The sequence below is a fragment of the Cervus canadensis genome, chromosome 17 (genome assembly GCF_019320065.1).
Source record: "Cervus canadensis isolate Bull #8, Minnesota chromosome 17, ASM1932006v1, whole genome shotgun sequence".
Lineage (NCBI taxonomy): Eukaryota > Metazoa > Chordata > Mammalia > Artiodactyla > Cervidae > Cervus > Cervus canadensis.
Window position 1 is genome coordinate 5,353,260 of NC_057402.1, and position 15,220 is coordinate 5,368,479.

General features: G+C 47.7%; 1 protein-coding gene across 1 annotated transcript in view; it reads left to right on the forward strand.

Annotated features, from left to right (window-relative positions):
• RCOR1 (REST corepressor 1) overlaps positions 1-13,921 on the forward strand; it is a 118,820-nt gene extending 104,899 nt beyond the window's left edge. The window contains exons 8-12 of the mRNA XM_043489390.1: positions 186-380; positions 5,482-5,559; positions 5,782-5,839; positions 6,709-6,935; positions 9,830-13,921. Coding sequence (XP_043345325.1) covers positions 186-380; positions 5,482-5,559; positions 5,782-5,839; positions 6,709-6,935; positions 9,830-9,871 — 600 coding nt within the window. The 3' untranslated portion in view covers positions 9,872-13,921. The remainder of the gene's footprint in view (positions 1-185; positions 381-5,481; positions 5,560-5,781; positions 5,840-6,708; positions 6,936-9,829) is intronic.
• Positions 13,922-15,220: the final 1,299 nt, after the last annotated feature.

The window sequence follows — 15,220 nt, forward strand, 5'->3', positions numbered from 1 at the left end:
GAGTGGTTTATTTAGCTAGTGTTCTTTGTCTGTTAACTGTGTTTTAGAATTTGTGGATGGTTATTTTGGTGTGGCATGGTATTTGTCTTAAGATTGTTTGGAGCCATGTTAAAATATGCTTATTGCTATTCATTTGGCATTTTAATTTTTTCAGTTATCATTTATCAAATATGTGTACCATGCAGGTGCCCCCTACTGAGACGATTCCTCAGATCAAAAAGGAAAAACATAGTACTCAAGCTAAAAATAGAGCAAAAAGAAAACCTCCAAAAGGAATGTTTCTTTCTCAAGAAGACGTGGAGGCTGTTTCTGCCAATGCCACTGCTGCTACCACGGTGCTGAGACAACTGGACCTGGAGCTGGTGTCGATCAAACGACAGGTGCCGTGCACCCCGTCCTGGCGAAGAGTGCCCTGCCCTGCAGCCTGCTCTCGCTGCTCACTCGCTTCACAAATCTCAGAGGGGTGTTCTGTTTCTAAGGAATTGGACAGAGGCTCTTAGGCCCGTTAATTTTTTTTTCTCCTAACTTAACCATGAAATTGAAATTTTACATATCTGTATCGATCTAGATACAGATCTCAGTGATTTTCATAACATGAACACACCCACGTTACCTCTGGTCAAGACCTGGAACGTGGTCTCCAGCACCCCGTTCATCTCCCCTTAGTTCTTGCTCCTGTTTTACTTTGAGTTTGGGTTGTCTCCCCTTGTTGGCTGTTAGCACTGGGTACAGATAGGAACGTGGTTTATGTGCCTGTTGGTGCGGTGTGTGTGTATGCTTGTTGGAGACACCCCTCAGGGTGCAGTTGCCAGGTTGTTGGGCGTGCACACGTCCAGCACTAGAGAACTGTCTCCCAGGCTGGTTGTGTCGCTGTGTGTGAGTGTTGGGTGCACCACTGCAGGATTTCCTAACCATAGCACAGCTGACTTTTGGGGCCAGATAACTCTTCTTGTGGGGAGTTGTTCTGTGTCTTGCAGGACATTAGCAGCAGCTTTGGCTTCCACCCACTGGACACCAGCAGCGCCTCCCCCCACCGCTCTGTTGTGACCACATTGTGGAATTACGGAGCTGGCAGGGGGTTGTCTCACGTTCCCATTTGGAGGCCTGCCTTTTCACTCACTCAGTGGTATCTTTTTTTTTTTTTTTTCCCTTAGTATTTGTTTATTTGGCTGCACCAGGTCTTAGTTGTGGCATGCGAATTCTTAGGTGCAGCTGTGAGATCTAGTTCCCTTACTAGGGGTCGAACCTGGATCTCCTGCATTGAGAGTGCAGAGTCTTAGCCACTGGACTGCCCCCGGTCCCTCCTAGTGGTATCTTTGATGAACTGATGCTCTTCGTTTTGAGGTGGTCCAGTTTCTTGTTCTTGTCTTGTGTGGTGGGTGCTCTCGAGTTCTGTTCGGAACCCTTCCTGAGATCATGAGGCACTGTGTTACAAGCTTTGTTTTGCCTTTTGATCTTCAGTTTACCTGGCGTGTTTTTCTTTGTTGTTATGTGTAGGGTTGTTTTTTTTTCACATGAATATCTAGTTTACCAAGCGCTATTCATTAAAGACTGCCCTCTTCCTGTCAGAAGGCAGTGGGACCTTTGTTTTAAATCTAGTGTCCATTGTGTGTATGGGTCGTGTCTGGAGCTGTGTTTGTCCTTTCTTCACCAGCACCGCGTGGTCCTGACGAAACAGGTTATAAATGGCGCTTCGTGGTAGGGGAGTCTTCCAACGTTGTCGTGGATCCCTGCCCTTGTGTTTCCATATAAAACTTAGAATCACCTTCTCAATTTCCAGAAAAGTAACTCTACTCGAGTTTTGATTGGGATGGTGTTGAATCTATAGATCAAGATAGAGAGTTAACATCTCACCCAGGAACATGATTTGTCCCTGCACTTCTGTGATCTTGTTTCTTCCAGAATTTTGTGGTTCTTGATGGGAACAAGTCTTCTGTTTCCTTCATTAGAGTTATTCCTACATGTTTGGTACTTTTTTGGTGCTCTTGTAAAGAATAGTGCTTCTAAAATGAATCCTTTCCTGATTATTTGTGCCTCGTGTGGGAAATGACTCATCCTTTTGGTCTGATTTTGCATAGAAGTCAAACTGAAAAGTCAGCTGAGTGGCCCAGTGTTGTCCGTGCCTTAGTCATCTCCCCCCACCCCCACCCTGACTTCAAGGTGAACTGTGGACTGGCAGTTCTCGCTGCTTGGACGAGATGAGACGAGCGGGGTGGCCTGCTCTGTGGCCCGTCTGTCCCCTGGTGCAGGAGGCGCACAACCCAGGACCGAGCCAACCCCATGGACTCACGGGCTTGGCCATTTGTCCCAGCTGCTGGCAGAGCTGTATTCTAGTCTTAGGAGAATCAGTTAATCTTTCTGGGCCTCTTCTCAAACAAGGAGATTCATCCTTGTCTGCCTGATGGTACAGAATGCATGAGGACTTGGCACGCTGCGTGTGCGGGGGGAGGCTCTCTGGTTAGGGCTGGGGCTCCCCCTGCATTTCACCTCCCTCTCCCGGGGCTTCAGGCCCACAGCCAGGTGAGTGTCTGATGCTGGCTCTGCAGTATCAACATGGAACGGGGGTGAGACCCGTTCGCACAGAGCTGTTAGTGATTGTGTTGTCTGGTAGATAGAGAGCCTTCAGTTTTCAGAGCCAGGATCAAGAGCAGGAATGTTTTATTTGAAGGTAGCTGCCCAGAGTTGACGTTACGAAAGAGTGAATTCTCAGAGTCTTCAGTTACTGGGAGGTGAGGCCGGTGGTTTGCTGTCTGCAGCCTTTAGCTCTCCTGCCAGCCGCGCTCCCGGACGTCCATGGCAGTCAGTCACACGGTGGGCCTTGTGTTCTGGGCGCTCCCACGTCTGGTCGTGTATCAGGGACACATTCATCTGATGGTAACAGAAAACGTGACTAACAGTGGCTCAAATGGTGAGCTGTTTGTTTCTTTTTTCTTTTTTTAAAATAGCAAGAAATTCCAACGTCAGTCGCTGCTGATTAGTTCCTCTGTTCAGCGCTGCCCTCGGAGGCCCCAGGTTCTTTCAGAGTTCCCTGCATCCTTAGCTTCTAGGGTTTTCATCTTGCTTGTGGCCTCATGCTGGATGCTGCAGAAGCCATTTCGTCACCTTTGTGTCTTCATTCAGGGCAGTAAGAAGAAGGGGGAAGCAGAGCTGACCCTTCTGTCCCTTTCAGCAGGAAAAGCTCTTGCCTCCCCAGAACCTCCTAGACGTTCTATGTGCCAGGGCTCTGCAGCCCAGCTCCTCCCAGCTCCAAGGAGATCCTCATTCGCTGTCAAAGATACAAGTGAGACAGGGACTGGGGACAGTTTAGCCAACAGACACTGCCTGTTGCATCAGGACTTGCTGGGTGGAGGGAATGAAAAGGTCTGACGTTAGAGAAGAATCACGCAGTAAAGCAGGAAAAAGAAAGTTATGTTCAGCCAGGAGCCCTTGGTAAGACCCCAAGCGAAGTGGACTGCTTTGTTTGGTTCTTTTTTCCATGCTGGTTACTTTCTTATCCTATGTCTTATCCAGCTGGTTGCCACTCTGGCTTCCTTTCCAGTTGGCATAATTCTGTCAACTAATTCCTATTCTTACACTGATTAGTAAACACAAATGATTAGAAGGCATGTGGGTAAATGAGAATATTGAGCTAACTTTTAGTTCATAACTTGTGGATATTTTATCTTGTAGCCACTCATTTAATGTCTATGCTTTTTTATCAAAAACACTGATTTTAGAAAATGCATATGTTACTTAAATAGATTGGTCTCCTTGGAAGATGCATGTCACTTAATCCCAGTGCAGTATAGATAGATCGATCTCATGCACTCTCTCATCTTTGTATCATATATTATAAACAACCAGCTAGAATGAATAGAGTAACTGGAGTGCCTGAGGAGAGGGCGAAACATGGGGTATTTTAGACCCCTGACTTGAGAATTTGCTCATTGCATGTTGGAAGTTTCTAGGCCTCATTTTCAGAATTCAGGGAACATAATCTCAGTGCCTTGCAGTATTTTGTGGGTTGCTGGTAACTGCAAGGTCTGAGAAGAATCTAAGATTGTGCTCTTTATTATCAGAGAGTGTTCTATTAAGTAATGCTGGTCTGAGAGCTTGGAATTACTTATTCTGAGTAAGTTTCAGATAGTTTCTTCTGATTTATACCTTTTCAAAATAAACTAAAGCAAATTTCAGTAAAGCACGGTCGGAGTTTATGGTTTTTACTGTAGAGTAAATTTTGTGCATATTTCCAGTATTTTTCTTTTCAGTTGCTTTTGTGTTCTGATGTGGCATTGTTATCAGAAGATTTGGAGTGGACTGCATGTCTGGTAGACTTTGAGGCCCTTACTAAGGCAGACAGGGTCAGCTCTGGTCCTTAGGAGCGCTGGTCTTATTAACTTGCCTGCTGGTCCCAGAGCATCAAAAAATCTTTCCTGTACCCCTCCCCCGCTGCCTGAAGCCTTTAAACCTTTGAGAAGTAAAACACAGAAGGAAAGGATCTGTGAAACTGGCAATTGATGAAATGTAAGTAGTTGAAAGTGGGATTTTTGAAAATTGTATAGGTATGAAAAGTTTTTAGAGAGACAAGTATTAGAAGTGCCCATATGACAGTATCTCCACTCATCTCCCACCTCTTCCCTGGCTCTGGGAGTGCTGCTTTTCTTCATTTGCCTAGGGCACTTTCTGCTCACAAAATGTTTTTTGATGTTTCCCTTGGGAAAGTGAACTTGTTCCTCTGCTTGCTTGCTTATTTGCTCAAGTGATATTCAAGAATGAAAGTGCCAGGGCCAGAGTTCCCCTGGTGCTTGGCACAGAAATTCCCCTCTGCCTAGAGTGGAGTGAGAAGGGCCCCATCTGTGACCCAGCTTGCTCACAGTCTGAGCAGAATTAAGGAGCAGCCCTGGATTGATGCAATGGTTTGTCCTGTTGTGTCTTTCTTTTGATTAGGCAAGCTCAGTGAAAGATTAGGTCCACTGAATCAAAGCAAGAATGTGGAAAAAATAATTTGTGAGAAAATGAAGAAGTTACAGTTGCTCAAAATTAGGCTCGTGGAAAAATAGCATTTTTTCCCCCCTCCCCATTAAAGAAGTCTGAAAGGCGGGCTGCTGCCTTCACCCTGCCCGCTCTGTGCCTTCGGCTCCGTTCTGTGTGGGGGGGGCCCAGGCGCTGTGTTTGGTGTCAGGCTCAGGTTCTGTCTTCTGCTGCCCAGGTGGACGCCTGTTAACGGCTGTTGGGCTAGGACTGTGTGTGAAGGACCTTCTCACCACCACCCCTTTCTTGTTTGTTCCTTGTCTGCTGCTCTCAGCAAGTTAATTAAAACATCTATTAATAGTTAGCTGCTCTCAAAGGATGCAATAGGGACCTTGTATTTGGGGCTGTCGTATGGACCAGGAACTTCTTTCCTCTTGGTTTTTTGTTTCTTTTAACTTTCGTAGTTTTGTTTTCTTTTCATACCTTTATAAAAGTCTTTCATTTTTAAAACGAGAATCTTGTTTCTCTTAGATTCAGAATATTAAACAGACGAACAGTGCTCTAAAAGAAAAACTTGATGGTGGAATAGAACCATACCGACTTCCAGAGGTAAGATTATGTAAATATCATCTTTGAAGTCACATCCGAGTTTATCTGTTTAGGAATTTACTGTCTGTGTCTCCAGTACACATCTCCTAGAAGGAAGGGTATAGACATCATTTATTATAACCCTAGTTGATGTTAACGTTCTGATAGAAGATTGATTAATCCTCATAAGGACATGCCTGCGCCTAAATGTAGTATGCTAACAGGACTCATTTGGATGTCCAGGTCATTCAGAAATGCAATGCCCGCTGGACCACAGAAGAGCAACTGCTCGCCGTACAAGGTAGGAAGCTTGTACTTATAAACAAGAAGCTTGTACTTATAAACAAGAAGCTCTGCTTATAAACAGAGAGCTTAGGCAGAGCAGTCGCCTCAGGAGGGAGTTGTGCCCCAGCCTGCTCCCAGCACATCGCTCACCTTTAACAGACTCCTGTGAGCTTACATCCTTCTAGCGGACATCATATTAGCTGAATTTCTGCATTCCCTTTGGGCTTTGCTTTTTTCCTTTCCCATGTCTCACAAGATGTAAAAATGAATCTGGAAGTCTTGGTGTCTAAAGGCATATTTCATTTTAGCAGCTGCTGGTTTGGTTCTGAGTAGTCAGAAAGGGCAGATTGAGGGTTAGGGCTGTAAGGTTGGAGGTGTTCTGGTCCTGGGACCCTGGAAAGGCCAGTGTGGAATGTCCACAGCACAGGATAGCTGCTGGGTGACCTCAGTTATGCCATGTGGTGTGTGGTGAGAAGGTGCAGACCCTACATGACAGGTCATGCAGACTGTGACTGATCTTGCACATGGACCGTGTGACTGCTGTCACTCATGGACCGTGTGACTGCTCTTGCTCGCGGCCTTGTGACCAGTCTCGCTCGTGGACCGGTCTTGCTCGCGGACCATGTGACCGGTCTCACACGTGGACTGTGTGACTGATCTTGCACGTGGACCGTGTGAGCGATCTTGCACACGGCCCGTGTGACCGGTCTCGCTCGTGGACTGCTGTGCTGCTCTTCCAGTTGGTTTCTACGCTAAGATAGTGTCTGCTGTTAGGAGCCCCCATGCTGCCTTATCTGGATCAGGGGTGAGTCTCAAGTGTGTGTGTGAGTGTGTGTTTTATTATTTTTCTCTTGTGTTAAAAAAGACACTTTCTTCCATCCTTAGCCATCAGGAAATACGGCCGAGATTTCCAGGCCATCTCAGATGTGATTGGGAACAAATCAGTGGTGCAAGTGAAAAACTTTTTTGTAAATTATCGACGCCGCTTCAACATAGATGAAGTTTTACAAGAATGGGAGGCAGAGCACGGGAAAGAAGAGAATGGTCCCAGTAACCAGAAACCTGTCAAGTCCCCAGACAGCTCCATCAAGATGCCTGAGGAGGACGACGAGGTGAGTCTGAAGCAGCTGGTCTCTGCAGGATTCATGCTCGACCTCCAGTTACTTTCTTCACTGATAACCTTTTCCAGCTGTAGAAGAAGTAGATTTAGGCTTCAGCTGTGTCAGTAATGACTCTCACCCATAAATGCTGTAATATATGTTGACTTTAGTCACTTCTTGGTCACTGTGTACGTTATTCATGTTTTAACTCCTGGACAAATTCTTAAGTCCACCCTACTTTCTCTAGCCACAGAATATTTCACATTATCAGTATTTCCTTAAATACAGGAACCACTTGGCCCTAAGACAGTAAGTTAGAAGTGCCTTGAGGATCAGCCGTGTGAACTGTGTGTCATCCCCTGTGAGGTGTGAGCTCACAGGGGCATCTGCAGGCTCCTGCTGTGTCTCTGCTGCCACCCCTCCAGTCTGCCTGCTGTTGGGGGGCCACCGGCTGAAGGACTGATGGGGACAAGTCTGGGTCCTGGGTTGCCTGGCATTTCCAGAGTGGCACTGACACTCCTGTGACCTCCTGGGTGGTGGCACTGAGTCTGCTGACCCAGTAGGCAGAGATTGAGGGGAGATTGCTGAGGCTGCAGGGGCCGTCTGCTGCCTGCCTACTTCCTGCATGCTCACCCTTCCCCACAGACAGTGCATAGGGCTAGGGGATGGGAGTGCACGACATCCACTTTATTTTTGCACTTGTTCACTGACATAGTAGGCTTCCCTGGTGGCTTAGTTGGTAAAGAATCCGCCTGCAATGCAGGAGACCTGGGTTCGATTTCTGGGTCGGGAAGATCCACTGGAGAAGGGATAGGCTACCCACTCCAGTATTCTTGGGCTTCCCTTGTGGCTCAACTGGTAAAGAATCCACCTGCAATGTGGGAGACGTGGGTTTGATCCCTGGGTTGGGAAGATCCCCAGAGAAGGGAAAGGCCACCCACTCCAGTATTCTGGCCTGGAGAATTCTAATGTGAGGATTAATTTACTCATCACTTTATCATCAAAATCTTCCTCAAACGAGGCAGGAAGGACTTGAAGTTACTTCTTCTGTGTTGTTCTGTGACTCTTTGCTCCCAGAGCCTGGCTGCAGAACTTGGAGGCCCCCAGGCTGTGCGTGCATGAGCCTTGTGCAGAGGGTGCCCTGAGAGCACAGCTCTGCCAGCCACCCCCACCCACCGCGTCCACGTGCCAGTTTGAGAAACGGCCTTGAGGCATCTACACCTGTCAGAAGACATAGTTTTAGAAGCATACTAATTTTATTAGACTGTTTAGATTTTGCTGCCAGAAAATATTTGCAGTTGTGTGCACAGTCTCTAGTACTGGCAGTGTAAGAGGTTCCTTGACTCACACCCGCCCAGCCCAGCCTGCCCATGAACAGGACAGCACAGGAGCAAAAGATGTGTTTTTATCTTGGGGCAGTGACTTTGTCTGACAGCTAGTTGCCCTTTTAACAATAGATTACCTTCCCTGAAGTCCTGGACTCAGTTCAGGAAGCATTGAGAACATGAGGATTACTGGGGAAGGGCCATTAGAACTTGGAGAATGAAAGCTTTCTTCCAGGTCTGTTTTCTGACTTAAGGCTCATGAAGCAGAAATGAGAGGAAGCTCAGATCTCTTCCCTCTTCAGATTTCATCATAGCCGGCCCCAACAGAGTTAGCATGAAAAATGTGATCGCAGGTTGAGGACCCGGAGTCGTCATCATTCATGATCCGTTGATGTGGCTTAATCTGTCAGCTGACGTTTCCTCCTGTCTTGCTAGCTCAGAAGGCCTGTCCTTCCTTTTCTTTAGTCCCTTTCTTCTTATGCTTCTTAAGACACCAGGCCTCCTGCTTTGCCACCCTGGTTTTCCAGTCTCTGTATGTTAGCCTGCAGAAGGAAATTTATCTTTAAGGACCAGCTGCTTCTCTGTGTCCACCAAGGGCCTAAGGGAACTGGCTAATTGTCTGTCTGATCAGTGCTTAGAACTTAGTGTGCTTGTAATTTCTCCATTCCTGTGGAGTCCAGCAGCTAAGAAAGATGTCTGCTGGTGTCCAGCCTGCCCGTGGGTCTTACCTGTTTATGCAATGCAGACAGATTTGAGAAGTTCATGGCTGTCTGTTAGCTATGGGCTTTCTTCCTTTGGAGCTGAGGAGGCAGAGTAGCCCACGAGGGTTGAGCGTGTGAGACTCAGGGTTCTCTGGGGAGGGGCGGGCACAGATGGAGTCTGGGGAGGTGTCAGAAAGGCATGGAATGACGCTGAAGGTGACTGGTTTGAAGGTAAACATTCTCACTTAAAAGTGTAGAGCGATTGAGTGTATTACTATTAAGGAGAAATTGATTTCATTAATAACAGTTCTCATAAATTGGGATTTCACCTGAAGGCACAGCTGTTTTCAGATTTTGGACTCTAAGCTTGGCTATTTCCTTAGAAATAAGACACCACGGGGGAGCAGCAAGCTCTGAGACCCTCGATGATCTTGAGGCTCAACTAGGTTCAGCAGTCAGTCTTTAAAAATAAGAATAGAGAATTAGAAAGGCCTGTGAAGTTTAGAAGATCCTACGATCTTTATGTTGTGGCTGTCTGCTGAACAGGGTGGGTGCCACACGTCCCCGCCAGTGGGTGCTGGGACTCCCAGCAGTGTGCTTGCAGGCCCTGTGAGGTGGACCCCAGTGTTGGGTCCCTTCAGCTGACAAGCACCCTGATAACTCACCCCGGACACACAGCTGGAAGGGCAGAGCAGGGCCTGGAGGTCCAGGCACATGGCCGTGGAGGCCTACCCACCTGCCCACACGGCCTGGCACAGCCTCCGCCTCTGCGCCCTGGCCTGGGAGCCGCGGGGCCGGACAGGGGAGCGGGGCCCCTCCAGACCAGAGTCAGCAGTGCGTCCCGGTGACCTGCCTGTGCTTCTGTCTCCTCCTTGCTCAGGCTGCTTCTGTCCTTGACGTCAGATACGCGTCTGCCTCCTGAGACGCTCTGGTGGCCTGAGCGCTTGGTGTGGACGCCTGCATTGTCCAGGATTCAGGTACCTCCAGACTTCACCCAGCCATCCGCATCACAGCTCTGTGGACAAGCAGCTATTACCAAAAAGGCACACACTCGCAGTCCTGGGCTACACCTGCCTTAATTCTCCGCTCGTTCCTCGTGTGGAGCTGCTTCCCCGAGAGTTCTCTGTGTCTCTCGCTCTGCCTCAGTGTGGGGATCCTGTGGCCTGCACGCTCCTGCGACGCCGGGGCCCGCCGCCCCCATGGAGCCCCGGCCCACCTACGGCAGCTCTTCCCCGTTGGCGGCTTCGGAACAAGGAGTCAGTCGGAGGTGCGACTCTGTTCCTGCATGGCCTGCAGTCCCTACTTTGTGCATAATGTACTTTTCAGAATAACTGACCCGTTGGCCTTCTGGGAAGTTTCCTTTGTTCTTTTTTGAGGCATCCACCTAAGTGATATCATGCTTCTTCGGAAATCCTGCATATTGGCAGACTGCGTCATAACCTTTATCGTGCCAAACAGCTTGATACAACTCCCCTTTCCCTCAATGTAGGTATAATTATGGTCTATAAATTCACTTGGCTTAAATCTCTCCCCTCTCCTGCCCACGTGGTGGAAAGCTCATTCTCTGCACTGTCCTTGGAGGATCGTGGACCCCAGCACTCGCTGCCTTCAGCATCGTCACCCCAGGACGGGCGCTGCCCCGTCTTCTCCTTCGCCTGCCCGCCCCCGACTCCCAGAGTGTCCGCACACGGTACCTGGTGCTTGTACATTGGGAATTGGTGCCTTCTCCTTTCGGCAACCATGTTTTCAACCCTTTTTTCTGTTTCAGTGTCTTAATTCTTCTTTAAAGTTGATTGCTTGCCAAAGATGACATCACTGAGATGAGACAGGGAGGCCTTGCTGCAGGTGCTTGACAGAGTGCAGACGCTCGATGTCACGGTGGGCGGTAATAAGGGGCATGAGGCTGGCTGGCTATGGTTTTCTCAAAGCTCCATGCTCTTTGAGCGCTGTCCTCTTGGTACGCCTGGCCTCTTGCCTGTCTCTCCACGCAGCCTCTTGTCTGTCACGTGCTGGCCATGCAGGCACACCCCCCTCAATATTACAGAACAGGCAGGGACGTGCTCGGTCACTGGTTCTAGTGAGTCCAGGTGGGAAGAAACCATCTGCAAAGGGGTATGTGATGCCTTTTGGTTGGGCTGGGAACAAGTACAGACATTTAACAAATGTTCTAAAACTTGCAGAATCACTTTTATTCTCTTGCCAGACCGTGGGCCTGTGGAGGGGCTGAGGGTGGACTGCGCCATGCCTCCTGGTGTGCCCCGTTGCCTGGCCCGTGGTTGGTTCAGTCTGCACTAAATACGTGGAAGGAGCTTTTTGGTTGTTGGTTTTTGCATCAATGAAGTATTTTTTGTGCTTTCAATACCAAAAAGAAAAAAATTTCAGATGCTTTAAGGCATAAACAGAATTCTTAAGAATTTGAAATATGCAATTAAAATTTGTTGTTTTGACTCCCACACACCTTGCTTTTTTTTTTTTCCCTCGCTTTTTTTTTCCTCTCTCTCTCTTTTTTTTTAAGTCAGCTGATTTTCTCTTTAGGAAGAGGGTCAGCACGACACCTAGAATGTTTGGAATTGTACTTCTTTTTTTGAAATCTGGAGAAAGGTTATCAGGAGGGGAGTGATTCGGGCCTTTTCTGGTGCCCATCCCCTGTCCCTACATGCAGTGTCTGTGGGTCACGTGAGGGCTGGTGAGGAAGAGCCTCCAAGGAGCTGGGCGCCCCCGCCGCTCCTGCCAGGCGGGCAGCAGTCACAGCGGTCACTCTGCAGGGTTCATTCTGTCTTTGTCCTGACCCTGCCGCCTAATTGGAACATGGCAGGAAAACACGGGCAAGAGGTGGCAGGAGTTTTGCACATTGCCGAAAGAGGATGGTAGGCCTGAAGAGGCTTCTGCTGCGTCTGGCCTCTTCTCCAGCCCTCCTTCCTCGTTAGAGAAGCAGCGGGCACCTTGCTGCAGCGGTCTCTCTGCCAGCCGTGCTTCCTCTCTTCACCCCCAGGCTCTTTCCCTTGAGAGTCGATCCCGCTTGGCAGTGCTTCAGGGCTGGTGCTGGTCTGTGCTGCTCAGCGGGCACACCGGCAGGGCCAGGCCCGTCTGTGCTCAGACGTCCCCTGACCTGGCTCCTGGCAGCAGGTGGTCTCCAGTACCAAAGAGTCACGGTGCTGGTTTACTTGCCATCATGGCCACTGAGTTTTGGCTTTCTCGCCAAGGGAAAGGGGTGTGTTGTTTTCATTTGCTAGAAGGAAAGAAGGTAGTTGTCTTTGCCTGACTACCTTCGTTGTAGTTTCATGCATAAGATAGCACTGTGTTTTAAACTGTTTCATTACACTGTCTTTGCAATGATGTTGTAAATGAAAGAAATCACTTCTCTTTAGAAGCGAAGTGGTTTGGTCTTATTTATGGGACGACCCTTTTTAACATACCAAGACTTGGGTGCGTCAGCAGGTTGTGTTTGGATGTGTAAGGGTCCATGATGACAGCTGCTTCAGATGCAGTGTTCACTTAAGCTTTGTCTTCTTAAAAATTATCAATGTGAATGTCATAATTATATATATTTTTTGTGGAAAATTTCTCCTAAGTTATTGTGCAAAATATAGTACCATTGAAGCAAATGATAGTTTACCTTTTAGTTTAGAAATCCTGAAAGATATAAATTGTATTGCATATGCATTAAAGGTTTGTTTTATTTAATTTTATGTAGATGTGTAAAGTGTTAGGTAAACATTTTTTCACTTACTCATTTGAACACCTTGTTACTTGAATATTGTTTTGACTGGTCTGAAACAGTGATGGATTCTGTAGGATCGCTCTGTAAGCAGGAAGCAGCCCCACCTGTTCTTACTGAGTGGGGAGCCGTGGGGAGGCAGCGCCAGAGTCGGCCGGACCCTGAAGTTAGTGTAAACTGCTCGCCTCCCCACGTCATCTCGCTGCGTCCGTGCCTACCAGACATCATCAGTTCCTCAAGATGGCTTTGGATAGTTTTTAACCTGCCAGATCCTTTGATGGTCGTAAACCTCTGATCAAAAAATGAGAAAGAAAAAGTAGTTGAGTTTGAAAAGCTTACTGTTACCACACACCACTCTAAGTGTGCTCGTTGTCACTTTAATTTCAACTATGCCCTATTTTTGTCTTTCTGATTATCAGATTGTACTATTGGTATAATTGCATACCAAAAATAAGCCAAATAGTGCATTACACTAACTGGATCCCTGCTTATATGAGCAAAGGTCGGATGGAGCCAGCTCACCCAAGAGCCTCATGTTTCTTGTCTAGCCTGATCTAAACTGAGTGACCCCGGATTCAAGCTTGTGATATCAAGTAAGACTTTATCTCAAGTTGACTTGAGGTGGTTAGCTAATTTGAATCTAGTGATCTTGTGCAATGCTCAAAACAAATCCTCTTTCTGCCACTCCCCGGATCTGTGCAGCTTTTCCTTCTCATAGTGAAGCACAATTGCAGTGACGTTGCAGTCCAGCGAAGGAAGGTCAGTACAGCCTATGCATGTTGTATGATAATGCGTGTTTACAGCCCTTCTCCTGAACTCAAGTCTGTACTGGAGCAGATAGTATTCCATTACGTAGACTTATCAACTTTGCTAAGTGCTTTTTAGATTGCTTAAAAACTTTTTCAAGATTTTAAAAGATGTATAAGGTTAAGTTTGCAAATATAATGGAAATGCTGTATATCTTTTGAAGTGATAAAAATCCATGTTGGAATTTTAAAGAAAATATGTTGTAATAATGCTGTTGTAAGTAATATTTTAATGTCTCTTTTGGCCTGTTTTCTATTTCAGCACATTCATTGTGGTGAATGTTCATAGCATTATAATTGCTTAGCCATCGAATGATAACATTTGTTAGTAGAGACTGAAAATTTTATTTGTGAAACTCTGCAAAATTCATTTTTCTATTTCCAATATTTGCTGAAGTTAAATAAAAATTTTCAAGCCATTGATCTAATAAAATACGAAACAAAAGACTGTTCTGACCCACCAGGCTCAAAGCAGCACCCCACCCTGACTGACACCAAGTGGGTTTTCCCTGCCTCTTGCCCGGGGCCTTTGGGTTTCTGAAAGCGTCCGTTCCCCAGCACTGCGCGCTGTGGGAGCACACAGCCAGCGGTGCTTTTGTTTTTAACCTTTAGATCTACCTGAACTACATTTTTTATTTTATAATATATGATGATCTTATGGTTGGGATCAAATCAATGGACATGAATTCATTATGTTTGTGATAGTTGAGGACTTAAATGTGTAGGTTTGATTAGAGGAATTTTTTTTCCTGTTGGTGGTTTTTCTCTTTTTGGCTCCACTGGGCTTTGACGCCTGGCTGCCGGCCTCAGCACAGTCTCGGGACTATGGCAGAGAAGAGGCGAGATGCCTGCTTGTCTTGCCTCTGGTCAGCCCAGTGGACACAGCCCAGATCTCAGCGCCTCGCTGAGTCACATGAGGACTCTGTGAGTGCCCCATGGCCGTCTCTGTGGTCCTTTCTAGCCGGAATGTAGGATTTGGTTAGATAATGCTTGTATAAAAATCAGCCTTGCCTCACACAACATGTAAAACACGTGGGTGGGCTTGCTCTGTGTGGTGACTTCCCTTAGTGAATGGGGTTTGCGTGACGCTTCCCAGAGGCCCTTGCCTGGCAGATGTGGTCACCACGCTGAGTGTCCAAGGAGCGTGTGTGCAGTGCTGCCAGGGGGTGGCCCCTGGGAAAAGGAGCTCAGAGGCTCAGAGACCGCAGCCCATGTCTCTGGAGGCGACTCCGGTCCAGACCCAGAGAGAGCCAGTGCCAAGGCCAGAACCTGGGTTTCCTCCAGGAGACAGAGGAGGAGGGAGACCAAGAGGGTGTGCGGGCAGGGACAGAGGAGGCCACGTTGGCTGCTGGGGTGGGCCTGGTGAGGGCTGTTTGGGCTTCTGATGAAGTTCCTGCCCCTCACTGTGGTCTCTTAAGTTCTCCTCCGTGTGTGGCACTGCTGTGTCCAGGCTCATCGAACTAGAAACACGGTGTCGCCTGCCTCTGACCCCTGCTCGAGGGCCTTCCTCCATTACTACGTCCAGTGACAGCTCAGGCCCCTCCCAGTGTCCTGAGCTGATGCTCTCGCTCTGAATTCATCTTGACCCTGACATGCCTCTTTTCCTGCTCTCTCTCACCCGACATCTCCCAGCCAAAATCAGGGCCCTTTGCTGCTTAAAACGCTCCCTCTGCCTTCCAGAAAAGCTCATTCATTCCAGAAAAGCCCTTCATTCTGTCTTAAGCCACATCACATGCCTACTGCAGGG